General features: G+C 37.1%; 5 protein-coding genes across 5 annotated transcripts; 3 read left to right on the forward strand and 2 right to left on the reverse strand.

The window, feature by feature from the left end:
* Positions 1-488: 488 nt before the first annotated feature.
* LOC105267469 (splicing regulatory glutamine/lysine-rich protein 1) lies at positions 489-5,042 on the forward strand. The gene is made up of 13 exons (XM_011306349.1): positions 489-574; positions 650-660; positions 847-1,177; positions 1,275-1,459; positions 1,950-2,057; positions 2,159-2,240; positions 2,617-2,631; positions 2,841-3,199; positions 3,405-3,453; positions 4,097-4,156; positions 4,227-4,452; positions 4,535-4,700; positions 4,936-5,042. Exons 1-13 carry the CDS (start codon positions 498-500, stop codon positions 4,953-4,955), a joined length of 1,689 nt encoding a protein of 562 aa, XP_011304651.1. The 5' UTR covers positions 489-497; the 3' UTR covers positions 4,956-5,042.
* An 83-nt stretch (positions 5,043-5,125) lies between these two features.
* On the forward strand, positions 5,126-7,685 carry LOC105267436 (KDEL motif-containing protein 1). Its single transcript, XM_011306294.1, has 7 exons — positions 5,126-5,499; positions 5,652-5,866; positions 6,019-6,230; positions 6,314-6,558; positions 6,711-6,948; positions 7,122-7,421; positions 7,486-7,685. Exons 1-7 carry the CDS (start codon positions 5,333-5,335, stop codon positions 7,591-7,593), a joined length of 1,485 nt encoding a protein of 494 aa, XP_011304596.1. The 5' UTR covers positions 5,126-5,332; the 3' UTR covers positions 7,594-7,685.
* Positions 7,686-7,710: 25 nt separating this feature from the next.
* Hen1 (Hen1 methyltransferase) lies at positions 7,711-10,928 on the reverse strand. The gene is made up of 2 exons (XM_011306295.1): positions 10,469-10,928; positions 7,711-10,351 (listed from the first exon to the last, which is right to left on the reverse strand). The coding sequence occupies exons 1-2, from the start codon at positions 10,757-10,759 to the stop codon at positions 8,135-8,137; spliced, it is 2,508 nt and encodes an 835-aa protein (XP_011304597.1). The 5' UTR covers positions 10,760-10,928; the 3' UTR covers positions 7,711-8,134.
* Positions 10,929-11,049: 121 nt separating this feature from the next.
* LOC105267438 (WD and tetratricopeptide repeats protein 1) lies at positions 11,050-13,709 on the forward strand. The gene is made up of 3 exons (XM_011306296.1): positions 11,050-11,292; positions 11,427-11,548; positions 11,611-13,709. The coding sequence occupies exons 2-3, from the start codon at positions 11,477-11,479 to the stop codon at positions 13,555-13,557; spliced, it is 2,019 nt and encodes a 672-aa protein (XP_011304598.1). The 5' UTR covers positions 11,050-11,292; positions 11,427-11,476; the 3' UTR covers positions 13,558-13,709.
* Positions 13,710-14,011: 302 nt separating this feature from the next.
* BBS5 (Bardet-Biedl syndrome 5 protein) lies at positions 14,012-15,988 on the reverse strand. Its single transcript, XM_011306299.1, has 8 exons — positions 15,865-15,988; positions 15,552-15,700; positions 15,447-15,496; positions 15,236-15,363; positions 15,050-15,185; positions 14,770-14,871; positions 14,432-14,623; positions 14,012-14,296 (listed from the first exon to the last, which is right to left on the reverse strand). Exons 1-8 carry the CDS (start codon positions 15,912-15,914, stop codon positions 14,087-14,089), a joined length of 1,017 nt encoding a protein of 338 aa, XP_011304601.1. The 5' UTR covers positions 15,915-15,988; the 3' UTR covers positions 14,012-14,086.
* Between the last annotated feature and the right edge of the window lie 74 nt (positions 15,989-16,062).

A 16,062-nucleotide genomic window follows, 5' to 3' on the forward strand; every position in this document is an offset into this window, starting at 1 on the left:
TGCAAAAGTATTGTTTTAAAAAATTGTTAATTTCTCAATTTCACTGGATATCTTCTCGATTATCAAATATTCAGTTTTTAAACAATATTTCCATTAATTAGCCATAAAAAAAAACAAAAAAAAATAGCAATTATTTAAAAAAAAAAATGAATGATGCCGGGCTTGAACCCGGGCCGCCGGCGTGACAGTCGAGCACGTTACCGCTAGGACAACGCGCAGATTTAAAAATATAAATTCATTAGTGGTATATATTCAATACATTGAATAATTTATTTCATTGAAATTGCACAAAATGTGGCGTCCCCTTTTGCTCGTTCTACAGGCGGTTAAATTTAAGTTAAATAAACGAAAAACAAGGAGCATTCATGTCGCAAAAAATAAAATTCACCCCCTCGACTTGATGGACACCCCAGGGGGTCACTCCAACCCCCAAAACTGCGCCTGTGTAAGCGATGCTGTGCGCATGCGCACTCTGCGGCACCACTTCATGATGCTTCATGACGCTTCATGACGCTTCAATTACCCATTGGCATTTACTGGCGTTCCACAAGTGTCCGGCATTATTGCTTCAATTGTAATTGACGTTTTACCCTGCATGCAGTCTTATTCACAACGATTTTATTATCTCAAAAGTTATTATTCGTTTTAGCTACTCCAGAGGTATGAGTTTTTATTTTTTATTTAACAATTTACCGTGTACATACGGGATACATAAATAAGTGAGAGGTTAGCCTGTGCAAATTTCCATATTCTCAGACAAATGGAGAATTATCTTTTTTTTCTCTCATTCAAATCCAAAATTCCATCTTTTTTGTTTAATCCACAAAAATTGTTTTTTGTTTCCAGTAAAAATGCGACGAAGGGACGACAAATCAAGAGACTCTAGGTCTTCCTTGGATCACGTACCCGAGGACAGATTGAGGGAGTTGGAGAGGAGGAGGAAAGAGTGGAGAATCGAGCAGGAGAAACAACGAGAGCACGAGAGACGCAAAATGAAGATGATTGAAGAGTACGAGGCGAGAAGAGCAAGAGAACTCGAAGCGAAGAAACAACGTAGAAGATCAAAGTCAAGGTCAAGATCAGGATCACCGAGTACCAGCAGACGTCGAAGAAGTAGATCTCGTGAGACAAGTAGAAGTCGTTTAACTAGCAGCAGAGTTCCTGTTATGTCTGAGAAGTTGGCATTAATCATTTTATTTTTATAACATCAGTCTCGTTTTTCATTCTCATCTTTTTTATTCGTCGATTTGTATTAACAATTTTCACAATTTTAGGTGTGATTCATCGTCAACGTCTAATGCTCCACTGTTTAAGGGCCGGGAGGGAAGTAAAATTAGTGTTAGTGAGCTTAAAACAATTAAAGTTAATATTCACCGGAATATTCCAAACGCTGAAGAGACCACTGAGTTGTTGAGGGATATTACTAATCCTGACGAAATCGCCCTCAAAAGAAGAGAAGGTAATGTTTCATTGTGTTTTTATCTTTCGTCAATTGAATCGAGCGGTTTCGTGCAATTCATAATAAATCGAAGTGGATTACGTAGTGATACAAAAAATTTGTAATGCTGTGAAGAAAATAATCCCATCGGAATCTCCACTGAAGACTTCATGAAGATCATGTTTAATTTTAAATAAATTATTCATAAAGAATTAATCATAAAATATTCACATTTGGAAAATCAGATAATCAATGAATAGAACTGACTCTTCAAAATTTTTAACGAATCGTAAATAAATTCGGGAGAATTTAATGCATTTTTTACGACAAAGATAAATTTACAAAAGTCTCACCATCGAAAATTGCCGCGGCGATCGCATCCTGAAGAGTAATTATTATCGTCACGGTAAAGTACATCGATTCTTAATTATTATAATTAATTTAATAAGAAATATTGACTTTTACTCAATGGATTATCATTTTCCAATTTTATCAATTCGATTTGCTCCAGGGGAAGGATCAAAGCCCATTTTTGAGCGTGAAGAGATAATAGCAAACGAAATATGCACCCATGATATTCCAGAGCGACGAACAATTGTCATGGACGAAAGTCATACTGGTGAGATTTTTTGTATCAATGATAAATGAATAATTACTGCATAAAAAATTCACTATTCGAAATATTGAGAGTTTTAATTATTTTTTTTTGATGATCTGCAGATGAAAGAAGAAAATCAAAACAGCGATCCAGATCTCAGAGTTCAGAGAGATCCAAACACCGAAGTCCATCACGATTATCGAGGTAAATTATTTATTTCTGAATTATCCTACTAAATTACAGGTAATTAATTGAAATAAAAAAATATGGATATATGAGATGATGAGGTATGGAAGCTAGGGCTTTTGTCGAGTCTCTGTCGATGCTGTGGAAATATTTCATTGCAATCCGGAGATTCCGAATGCCCAGCTACAGCTGCAATCATAAACACATGAAATGATGACTCACACCTGTTACTTCTTGATTTACCCATAAATCGAAATAATCTGGTGTTAGAGACTCATTTCCCGATATTTCACTGGAATTGCACTGAAATTGCTTAATCCTCATTTTTTATTACAGCTGCACAAATGAAAGAAAATCGAAAAAAACATGGATTTTTATTTTGATGTTTTATTAGAAATCTTAGCTACAGGTAATGAAGATTGCAGAACTCCATGACGACGTCTCGAAGATACTGCACAGGAAGATGATGAAGATATCAACAATTTGAAGATGAAAGTAATAGAGAGGCAATTTTTTTATAACGAATTATTATTTTAGCTCTGCAATCCTAAATTTTCAATCAATTTTCATTATTTTCTTATTTGTCTGGTATCAAGGAAAAATATGTTGATAATTCCCTTCGAATTACAAAAATCGTAATATTCTTAACAATTTTTCCCCCAGTGCAAAAGCGCTGAGTTTTTTCAATGAATTTTTCTCAGGATTAATTCACAATTGCATCTCTGAGAAAAATCAGAAACAACTCAGGGCTGATCTAGAGGGTAAATGTGGCATCAGTTTTCCTGTCAAGAATTCTCCTCGACAATCATCCTGGTATACCCATGTATTTATTATAATTTCTATGGTTATTAATTTATTTCTTTTACCAGGAGAAGGATCGAAGCCGATATTCGATCGTGAAGAATTAGCGAAAGAAACCAGCAGAGCTGAGGTCCCTGAACGACGAACAGTAGTTGCTGTGGATAAAGTCAGAAACGGTGAAAAATAATTATTTTTTTTGCCTCAAATTTTCCTACTGAAATTATTTGAATTATTTTACCTAACTCCCTGACCCCAAAATTAATTTCAATCAGATTTCTCATTTTTTTAAATGTTTTTCACTCATTTATTAGACAATGCAATTATCCACTGGTGGCTATTCAAATATTTTCATTAGATTTTCATAAATTTTTATTTTTTCAGAGAGAAAGAGGTCATCAGACCGACGTTCCAAGTCCTTCAGCCCCAGGAGGTGAGTGTATCATCCAAAATCTCTCATGTATATCTGTCATTATTACTCATTATTCATCTCCAAAATTCCCGCGTTACAATCCAAATTATTCAACATTTTCTACCTCCATTTATCCAGGAGAACCATTGGTACGAATTAATATTTTCATTGCCCACCTTCTGTTCCAGCTTTTTTCAGTGAATCATTAATTAATTATTTGGTATTTTATCCACTCAATTAATGATTCACTCATTTATTCCTAATATTTCATTAACTCTCGTGACTATTCAGTCAAAAAAAGAAAAAGGTAAACTGACTAGACAATTATTATTTTAACTCAGTGACCGATTAATTTTCTCGTCTCTCCAGGAATTTACATCAATGCAATTACAATTTTTCAGGAAAATACATTTTAATATATGCGGCAAAATGGAATATTATTTGTACTTTACGATTTCAATTACTCGATTACCATTTTGATTGGTATTCCATTCTGCTTAATTAAAAAAATATGGATATTACATAAAATCGGGACTGTAATGATCTCTAATGAGATATACCAGAGCAAATTGCCAGTTTAATGACTTAATAAAGTCCCGAATTATTTATACTGAGTGTGCAAAATATTCTGTTGAAGCCATTGCTCATTAAATATTTATTGTAGGTGTGATGGAGTGTCAAAGTCGTACACAGAACGTCATCGAAGGACATCGTCGCATAATAGGTGAGTAAATCAGTGGATCAGAAGATGAGATGTTTAAATTAGGATTGTTTATGTGAGCCTATTGTTGCAGAGATAGTTCTTATCATGAAGAACGAAATCGTCGGGGCTCTCGTAGATCAAGTGAAGAGAGAGGACGGGACTCGAGGTCACGACGTACCCCAGAACGAGAACGAAATTGTGATTCCCACCGGGAGTCTGGGTACAGGGATTATTACGAGGTACACCGCAGAAGTGAACCGGACAGAGGAACAGCTTTACCCTACTCCGAGGGCATTCCATTCCCCATGTACTACGATGTAAGTGTAAAAAGAAATTTATTTTTTTTATTTGCGGAGGATTTTGTGGAGATGTAGAAGAGAATAATTTTTTTTTTCACAGAATTATGATGTCAGGCCAATGATGATGAACCCTATGATGATGATGAGGTATCCTTTGCCACCGGTGAGGGGGAGATTACCTGGGATGATGCCGAGATTCAGACCTCCTTACACTCCTCGATTCATCCCTCAAACTATGTTCAGAATGAATGCTCCTTCACATCAGAGTATGAACTGTTTTATTTGCTAAGTATTGAGGCTCGGGGATTCTTATTAACTTTTAATTGTGATAATCACCATGAGGGTTGACAGGTCATATTATTTTTTGAAAATGAAAATTCATGTTTGAAAATTCATCCACATGAACTTGAAATTTCGTAATTTCTGGGAGAAAAATTTGAATTCGTCGGGCCTCAAGAATTCATGAGAATTCAATTATTAATTTGAATTTATTGTTCACAGGATATAACCGCATGTTCTAGTGGAGCCGAGTCCATCGATTTTATCAATTGCTTTAATTGTTCAGAATTTATAAATTAATGTATAAAATTTATATTAATAAATCATGAAAATCCAAAATGTGAATTCACTGAAAAACCTCTGAAATATCTCATGTATCTTTATCTCATGTATCTCGGCATTTTTCGAAGATACATGGAATGATGTGCCATATTTTAATTTACTCTCGAGAAATTCAGTTAACCTCTCTTTCACAATCCCTCAAGCTCAATTAACCTTAATCAATAATTATCAATAATTCAATTCGGCGATGAATAGACAAACAAAAAAAAATTCTCACCAATAATTCGTGTTGTTATTCATTAAACTATTCATTAATTGTCAAATACTTCACTAAACAATGCATCGTCTCGTACTAGCACTCGCATTAAATTTAATTGCAATTACTTCAGGTGGTCAAATTATCGATCCATCGAAGACGATCGTTTGGGGCCCGGGGTTGTTCCCCGAAATAGTCATGAGAAGTCGCTATTTTTTTTTGCAGCTTGTGGATTCTAATGGAAATAAGTTAGTAAAAGAAACCGGAAGTAATAACATGTCAATTTTAAAAGCAGTTTTTTTTTCGACAAAATTTGAACAATTTCCCAGGGAATTTTTTCGATAAATTATTTTGACGTTTACAATAGAGAATTATTTAAATTATTGTTCAATTGTTTCAGTATCACTGAAGTGGAAGAGAAGAACATCGATATAAAAGTGGTAATTAATTCTGAAAATTCAGGGGGTCATTCCTGTCGAATTTGGCAGCAAAAATTGAACTGTCGAGATGGAAGTTTCATCATACGTTATAGATTATACGAAACCTGTTACAATTTTCACGTTATTGTCACGATAAACAATCAGACGATTCCAAAGGCTGCGATCCATGCAGAAGGTACTTCAATTTTCAAAGTCTCACGATTTTTCTATCCTGCACTCGAGGGAATAATCTGTTCCTCAAACGAATCGTCAGTTTAAAATTCAACAATTGCTCCCAATTATTAAAAAACTGTAGATTCTTCAGATATATAATTAATAAAATTGCAGGTCCCATTTATGAAGAGGAATGCGACTGCCCAAAGCTCTCAATCCACGAGTGGCTGCATAATTCGAAATGTCCATCGAATTATTCTCAAATTTCTAACGACTTGAGGGAATTTCCTCAAATAAATTTCGATAAGATGAGAAATAAAATAATAAAGGAATTCTCAAGGCCCCAGAGTGTCAGCCTCTGTCACTACGTCATTAAAAAAAATAAGGTATCATTATTTAGTAATTAAATCTTCTCCTTGAATGGGAAAATTGGAAAAATTCAATTCATTTTTCATTTTTTTTTCTCCAGATTTATAGAAAGTGCTACGGAGATCACACGGGCTTTAAAGTATTCTCGGATTCAATTCTTCTGTCATTAACACGAAAATTAGTGGTACCTGATACAGAATTCTTTATGAATTTAGGGGACTGGCCACTTGTGGGGATCAAGGGCACGTTGTATCCAATATTTTCGTGGTGTGCCTCAGAGGATACGAGAGATATTGTTCTCCCCACGTACGACATCACGGAATCATCTCTCGAAAATATGGGGAGGTATTATTAATTAATCAATGACAATTAATTAATCGCCCTTAAACGAAAAAAAAAAAACCGAATTCAACCCCTGAAATTCTCAATTACGATAATTCAATTTTTTGAGAATAATTCTGAATTATTATAAAATAATTAATATATTTTCGTTCTAGGGTGATGCTTGATATGTTATCGGTTCAAGGAAATACTAGAAATCCATGGAAACGAAAAATTGAAAAAATTTTTTGGCGAGGTCGGGACTCTCGTCGTGAGCGGTTGAAGCTCATCGAAATTTCCAGAAGACATCCGGAGCTTTTCAACGTTTCCATCACGAACTTCTTCTTCTTCAGAGATGAAATATCGAAATACGGGCCGGGACAACAGGCGATATCATTTTTCGATTTTTTTGACGTACGTTTTTGGGAATTTCATTTTCCCCATTCTCCAATTGACTCATTCCACCAATAAATAATAATAATAAGACATTGCCAAGTAATTCTAAGAGCTCCCTGAATTATTTATTGTGGAATTGTTATTAATTATGTGCTCTAAGGGTGATAATTAAAATTTTCTTTTTGATACAGTATAAATATCAATTAAATATTGATGGGACAGTGGCTGCTTATCGTCTCCCTTATCTCCTGGCGGGGGATTCATCGGTGTTTAAACAGGAGTCCAAGTACTACGAGTACTTTTATCATCATTTAGTACCTTACGAGCATTACGTGCCGATTAAAGCGGACCTCTCCGATCTTGTCGAGAAAATACAGTGGGCGATGAATAATGACGAGGAGACGAGGAAAATTGCGAGGGCAGGACGTGAATTGATGAGAAGAGTTGCTCTGCCCCAAGATGTTTTTTGTTATTACGTGTCGTTGTTAAAGGTCTGGAATTATTTATAAAATTATGAATTATGAGAATTTAATCCTGAGATTTTTTGTGTTCTAGGAATGGAGTGAGAGGATTGAAAATTCTGTTGAAGTTCTGGAAGGGATGGAGAGGGTCCAGCAACCGGAGAATCGGTGCAATTGCCCAATTTCTAAAGATGAACTGTGATGCATTACATTTTTTTCATTATTCTTCACAATAATTACACATTTCTCATTCCAAAATTCAATTTCACAAAAATTGATGATTTTTCAAGTATTATCTTATAAATAAATAAACAACGAGTACTTTTATGGAATTCTTTATTTGTCCAAACTTTATTGTATTAATCTCATCAAAGTCATCAGATATGCCATTTCAGTCTTGGGTGGAATCATAATATTTCCACTTTATTTCCCGTTATATCACTTTATATCGAATATATTCCTCGAACAAAAGATAATCCATCAAATATTAAAAACTAACTCACCTTGAATAATTGAAAATAAAAAAACTTATGTTTGTACGATTCAAAGAGATTTTGGAAGAACATTTCGACAATACATTTTGTGCCATCAATATTTGAATCAAATCTTATCCTATTGCTTTCACCTTCACAGTCGACCACAGCCTCAGAATTAAATATAATACATCATAGCAAAATGTAATAATTCATTCATCCTACTCTCTCAATTATTTTGAAACATCCTCTGACCCCATCCAACCTCACTCAAATCTCATCGATATTTTCATTTTCATCCACTTCCTCCCTGTCTTCATCATCGGAACTGTCGAATCCCTCATCCCTGTGAATATTAACAGCATGAAGTGCCCCTTCAGCATCGAGAATCCTCAAAAGCCACAAGGGAAAGCCATTCTGAAAATCATAAATATCATTTTCATTCTCCAAATCATTCTCCAGGACATTGATGAGAGGCTGGAGGTCATCAAGCTCGTTCTCCCCCAGGGCAATTACGTTGTTGCCCTCTCCATCGCGATTATTGTTCGCCAGGTCCCCATTTTCAACTTCGTGAACCTCTAGTGGCCTTGGGGGTTCAGCAAGACTTGGAGACTCTGATTCTGATATTCTGTCCTGTCCAATGCTGGATAACTCACACTCTGGAGTAATATCCTGGGCTGAGGATGTATTTGGATATCCAGAGTCCATAACTTCAGGTGACCAACTGTTCGGAGGACTGCCTTTCGCCTCTGACATCATTTTATCCGCATCATCCTTCAGGGTTCCATTGCCAGTATTTTGGAGATCACCAGAGGTACAGAGAGATAACGGTCTCGTCATCCCGGAATTTTCTGATTCATTTTTTCCCCTGACTTTGCAAAAATCCAATTTATCATTAAAAATCGGTTTTTTCGTATTCTCTAACAAAAATTCCTGCTCACTAAAACCCTTTGGAGTTTCAATTGACGGGTTTGACTCGTTTACAGATTTTCTCCGTTTTGAATTACTGGCTTTTAATTTTCTCATCACCTCATTTTTTTCCTGTTGGCATGAGCTGCAAGTGTCTGACAATTGTGAGAATTCTTTTTGACAGGAATTTTTCTGGGGCTTTTGGATTCTCCTACGTTCCAGTGGCACTGGAGTGCTAGTAAAATTCGGTTTATTCCCAGGAAAAGAGTCTCGTAGACAACTGGAGCAATCACCCACTAATTCATCATTGAAATCCTCATTCGTCACATTATTTGGAAAATTTTGATTATTTTCACAGGTAGAGGGTTGAAAGTACATGCTGCAGATGCTGTCGAGTGTGACATCAGCATTCAATGACTCCAATTCGACAGCTGGCGCTCTTTTCCCCGGAGACTCGATTAAATAATCACCAGAATCGTGAGAACATCCCCTGTACTCTCGGGAGTCTTTGGAATTCCCTGGAGTCCTCAATTTTTCATCACATTCCTGAAAATTACCACAAAAATCTTCTATTTGGTGACTAGCGGCAAATGATTCACTCTCATTATCCCAATTCTCTTCATCATCATCACAATTCTCTTCATCAGCATCACAATTCCCTAGCCAGTCCTGCTGCCACGGTTCTTCGGTCCCCCAGTGATCCGCACCATCCTCAGAGCACCCTGAATACTCAGACAAGGGAGGACAGAGGACTGAGGGGCCCATTTCCTCGTCATCCACCACCGGCCAGCCCTCCGCCTTCACAATATTCGTCAACGTATTCACTGACAATCTGTCTATCCATTTTGCCAACATCTCCAGACCCATTAACTCCTTCCCGCTGTTCAGGGAATAATGACGTAGATAATACGTGGCCTCTTCCACGATCTTCTCAGTGGAAGAACGATTGTCGATTCGATAAGGGAATTTCACTGTTGATACCAGCTTGAAAAGACCTGGGGTACATGGTATTCGGGGTTTCTCTGATTGACGAATGAATGTCGCCATTTGAGAGCAGCACCCCAAATTCTCTGATCCTGGGGGACCACTGCAGACTCCAGAGAATTCCACTCGGTAATTTGGATATCTTGTCGTTATGTTGCTCGCCCAGTCCTCAAATTCTTTTCTACTCCATTCGAATTTGTGATCCCAATGTCGAAATCCAGTCATTCCTTTGAATAAAACATTGAAATCCGCGTTTGGAGTCGTGAACACTGCGACTTTCGGTTGAATAAAACCGAAAATATTGAGGGGAAGATTGAGACAAGTGTCTGGATACAAATGTTCAATTAATTCAATGCAGATGACTGCATCGCAATTTTCTAAGTACTCGTCATTATCCGTAACACTGCCCTCCAGGATATGTACGGTCAATGGAACGTCTCTGGTACTCAAATAATCGCAGGTGAGGGGTTCTACTTTTCTTTTATTCCTTTCCAGAGTTTCTCTGTCGACGTCGACACACAAAATCTCTTCAATTCCTCTGGTGTTTTTTAAATGTTGAAAAAATCCGAGCTCTGAACATCCAAAATCCACGACCTAATGACAAAATTGTTTTAATTAATTTCTTATAATGTGAAAAATTAAAAATGCAATTATTTTTAATTTCTGTCCATATCACCCCATCCTCTCATTATTTATTGGTAATTGGTTTACTTTTCGAATTTGTCCTTCGAACTCATCTCTCTGGAGAAGTGTAGCAACGGCGTGGTATCTCTGAATGTAGGCGGGTGGTGAGAATCTGATTTTATCACCCTCTTCCCCATAAAAATTATTATCGTATGACGAGACTCGTTTTTTTTTCTCCGATGGATTCACCTCGACGCTCGTCGAGCCCTCGATCTCATGGTTTTCCTCAGCATCATCCCCTGGGGGATCATCATCCCGATAATTCCGGTAGATGAATTTGCCGAGAAGAAACAGCACGTGAAAAAAAACAATTATCATTTCAGAATGTCTGACTATTTTTTCATTCGATCCAGGAAATTATTATCGATTAATTTTTAAAAATTTTCTTAATCCCTCGTGGTTTTTCGTAATTATTTTTGCGCGATTGTACATTTGCGGCCATATTGCAACCAATCGTAATTGAAATTGCACAGGACAGACTGAAATCGATACTTTTTGTCTCGATTATTTCGATTCGATGTGCATCGAAATATCATTCGCGATAATCGATATCTCGCAACAACAAAACTTCACAATAGTGTTGTCACTCTTTTTTTATTGCCCTCAGAAACATGACCGCCATTTGACACTTTACTGGTCAATTACTCGTAAATGCCCCCTGGAAAATTCTGACATCAAGTTTCCAGTTGTAGTGCCTCCGACGAAAGCTCCAGAAGAATTAAAAAAAAAACTAATTGATCAATGAATCTGAGGAAATTTTCAAAGTGCTATTATTTTTATTCACACTCGTACCTGTGCACCGTGTAACGTGCATCGATGACGTCTCAATCAATGCATAACAATTAGAACAGGTAAATCACGTACAATTACCCCTCACGAATAAAAGCCAAAAAAAAATTGACGTCCCGAAAACATCAGAAAACCTCTCACAACGATTGATCAAACGACTACTTCAAGGATAATCACCCCTTCTGTCCCCCCCCAGGTCGATGGAGGGTTGAATATTTAATCACCTGTCAAGGTAAATAATTCGTCATGGAGTCGTCATTCAGGAGAATCGACAGAGAAAAAAGGCTAATCGAGTTGTTAAGGTTAAGAGAAACCCACGTAAGTTATCACCACGACAACTACCCCAATCAATTGTCCTAACAATTCCAATTGCTCCCCAGGAGTCACTCTCGCGAACAGTAAGTCGTAAACTGCACGTGGCAGACAGTCTGATTTCACGTCTGGGTCTTGAGAAAGAGCTAGAAGGCCACAAGGGCTGTGTAAATTGTCTAGAATGGAATTCCACTGGAGAAATTCTAGCGTCAGCATCAGACGACATGCACCTGATCCTCTGGGATCCATTTCGTTACCAAAAAAAATTAATCTACCACACTGGCCACAACGGCAACATCTTCTCCGTGAAATTCATGCCAGAGTCCAACGACTCTCTCCTGGTAACAGGAGCTGGTGATAATGGAGTTAGAGTTCACGACGTATCAATATCCGATACAATTCTAGTCTGTACCTGTCACACCGGTCGTGTCAAGAGAATAGCAACCCTGGAGAACGTACCTTCGGTATTCTGGAGTGCCGGTGAGGATGGCCTGATACTGCAGTACGATATGAGAACAAAACACAATTGCAAATCAATTAATCGCAAGAGTGTCCTGATTAATCTCGTTAATCATGCTGGTAGAAAAGCAGAAGCCAAGTGCATGGCTGTCAACAAAAGAAGACCAGAGCTCCTAGCCATTGGTGCCAATGATCCCTATGTGAGATTATACGACAGACGAATGATTAAACTAGGACAGATACCCATCGATGCAGCACCAAGACACAACGATCTCTCTCGATCAAATCAAAAATTCGAATCAGACGACAATTTGCCCATCGGCTGCGCCCAGTACTTCATCGCTGGCCACTTGAAATCCCCAAATGTCAGATACAGCGAGAGAAATTTTGCAACAACGTACCTGACATTCTCCGATGATGGCAACGAACTCCTGGTGAATATGGGAGGCGAGCAGATTTATCTGTTTGATATTGACAGTCACAAAACAGTTGCCAGCTATGAGACACTCCCCCTGGACAACACATCATCAAATTGTGATAATAATGATGACGAGGAGGTGACGAGATTGGCGTATGGGCTCGATGGTGATTCGGAGATCGATGTCAAGCTGGTGAATACGCTGGAGTTGCCTCTGGATGTTGAGACGATGAAGCAGGAGGCTAATTGTGCTTTTCAAAATGGCCAGTACACTTATGCTGTCAATCTCTACAACAGAGCAATTGAAATATGCCCAACAGCTGCTGTTCTCCATGCCAACAGAGCAGCGACGTACATGAAGAGAAGATGGGATGGGGATATCTATGCTGCACTCAGAGACTGTCAGACAACTCTTCACCTTGATCCTGATCACGTCAAAGCTCACTTCAGGCTCGCACGTTGTCTCAACGATCTTCATCGTCCCTCTGAGGCATTCAGGGTTATTCAGGATTTTCAGCGGAAATATCCAGAGTACGACTCAAATGTCGCACATAAAGCCCTGAAGAAGGACATCAAGGATGCGATGGCTTCGCAGTCGGATAATGGAACTGTCAGCTCGTACAATATCAATCAGACCTCGTATTTTGAGAATGAGTGGAGGGCTAGAGCTGTTGATTACAAGCTGAGGTTCTGTGGACACTGCAATACCACCACTGATATCAAGGAGGCGAATTTCTTTGGTAGCAATGGACAGTATATTGTGGCTGGGTCTGATGATGGGTCATTTTTTGTTTGGAATCGCAAGACCACCAATATTCTCAGAGTTTTGCGTGGTGATGAGAGAATTGTTAATTGTCTTCAGCCACATCCCTCGACGTGTCTTCTAGCTACTAGTGGAATTGATCCTGTTATCAGACTTTGGAGTCCTTTGCCTGAGGATGGCACTGTCAATGACAGGGAGGTGGAGAAAATTTATGAGGCTGCTTCTGCTAATCAAATTCGAATGAACAGTGATCCTTTTGAACTCATGATTATGAGTATGGGGTACAGATTTCCTAATCAATCACCTATGAACTCTGGGGATGAGCAGAATGACTCGTCACCGCTTCATCATCCACCTGGGTGCAGAACCAGTTAGAGGTGTTTTGATTATTTACACTGGTGAATATTCCGTTGTTTATTTGCATTGAGAAGGACTCGGTCTTTGAGAATTTACCCATTTATTTATTGTCGTGCATTTCAATTATTGAAATTTCTTCTTTTTTTTCGTGGCAGATTATGATTTTTGAGTTGAATTTATTTATTTGGATTTTCTGGCTGAAAAATCAATATTAGAGAATTTTTTATGATGAAAATTAATTCAATTCGTCGATTTTCAAAACATTTTTTTTTAATGCAAGTAAAAAATTATTTTCTCAGTGTAATTAATCATCTCGATTATTCAGTGGATAATGAACACAAATCAGTCTGTGAGATTAAAAAATTGTTAAGATTGTTCCTCGATTATTGATAGTGATTAATAATATTCGTATACAGCGAACGTGAAATTCATTTCTACCGCATTTGCTTTAGATAATAAATTATATTTATGCTAAAAATAATGGAGAGTGTGGAGAAATAATGAATTTGTTTCGGTTGTTTGATTATTTATTTAGAGAAGTGAATTGTCACGTCGTTGGGAGGAGCTCCCAGAGGCTTTGGAGAGAACTTCCCTCTTTTGGTTCTTCTGCGGCTAGACCCAGATGTGGACAGACCTCTGGCTTTCTCTGGATTGAATTATCATCCGTGAAATATAATCCAAAGACGTTTGAAATCTCGTCTTCATTTTCCTGAATCTCTTTTGAATCTGATTCCTTCAGGTCTGGCTCTACTATCCCCTGGATATCATTAAAAATCAATCGATTATCGATCATTAAAAGATTCATATTAATTAATTTTTATATCCCATTAATGCATGAATTCTTGTAGAATTTTTTTTTTTTTTGAAAATTTTTTAGTCGAATTTTGTTGACCTCGTGCTCAAACGTGTATTCAACTCCGAAAATCGGAGATTTATCGAAAGCTGATCGCAATGTTGTGATTTCTTTGTGCAAAATGTGGAGTTTCTGGAGGGGATCAACGCGAAATCCCAGGACATATCCACCACTCGATTCAGAACTCACAAGAACTAGTGTTGGACCGAATTTTGAGGACCTGATGTTCACCTGGGGATTGAAAAATATTTCTAACACTTCATCGTCAAAAAAACTTTTTGACTTGAAATTATTTTGATTTTTGGTGTAGAAATTTTTATGGGATTTGGGGACTTGTAAGGATTATTAAGAATTATTTCAATTTATAATTTTCTTACACTCGTCATCACTAAATAAGGCAATGAGACATTGAATTGATTATTCATGTCAGCGAACCAGACGACACGAACGTTCGTCACAACGAATGTTCCCACGTTACCCTGGAATAAAAAATTGAATAAATAATTAAAAGAGTTTCGATGGTTGAAGTTTTTGAATTTTTTCGGGAGAATTTTCAATGGAAAAAAAACAATTAATTAGCAAAACCAAACAAATCAGCCATTTCTTCATTTTTAAAAATTTTTTACAGTTAAAAAAGTGAATTATTTAATAATTCACCTGTTCTGTGGACAAATTCCAAACCCCTGGAGTTGTGCTATTAACAATTTCCAACGGAAATGTCGTCAATCTTTTGTCTTGAATAAATCCACCCCTCAATTTAATCTCCCTGTACATTCTCGTTGACGAATAAGCCCTGAAAAAATTTTGAATTACTCTCATGCCTCGCAATTAATAAACAATTACCTGTGAACTCCAATAACCGATGTGAAATGCCTAGTGCTTTTGATATTGAGATTCGTAAAAATAAATTCATATCTGCAATTTTTAAATGCAGTTAAAATGTGAAGAGCCTGGACCACTCCCCCCTGCATCTACAACATAATAAATAATTATCCAATTTTCAATTCAATTCGAGGGGATTTAGAATTAAATTGTTATTAATTTTTAGACATACGGAATTTATATTTTTCGTCGATATATTGATGATCGTATTGTATCCGATACCTAGGGGTTCAGCTGTTAGATGCACTCGTTATTTTTTAAATAAACAAACACTCACTCAGATTAATTCGAGGTAATGACAGTGAATGCCACATTATCCGGAGATTAGAAATGAGAAGACGTCCTTGATCACCTGCATTGCCTTTTGTATCTTCAATCATGTCGAGTCTGTCAATCAGGACTTCTCCACATCTCATCTGGATGTCCCTGGAATAATTAATTAATCGATTAATTTATCAATTAATTAATTAATTGTTATTCTCGTCGGTCGTCGGAGCGAGCAGATAAAAATTATTCAAGAAAATTGAGAAAGTAACTTATTAATTAATTGATTGGGAGAAATCATTAATTTTTTTTTTCGAAAAACTTACGATAGAGATGTGTCAAATCTGACTTCACTGTCCTGCCACATTCTAGTCATAACGGATGACAACTGTGTGATTGGCAATGAAATCGTCTGAGGGACTTGACCACTTGAAACTCAAAATCGATCGGTTGCCATGCCGACGCCATAAGACAACATCAATAATTTCCTTAATTCCTAGATGAATCGTTTAATAATTACTAAA

The sequence above is a fragment of the Fopius arisanus genome, unplaced genomic scaffold (genome assembly GCF_000806365.1).
Source record: "Fopius arisanus strain USDA-PBARC FA_bdor unplaced genomic scaffold, ASM80636v1 scaffold00046, whole genome shotgun sequence".
NCBI classification, from domain to species: Eukaryota; Metazoa; Arthropoda; class Insecta; order Hymenoptera; family Braconidae; genus Fopius; species Fopius arisanus.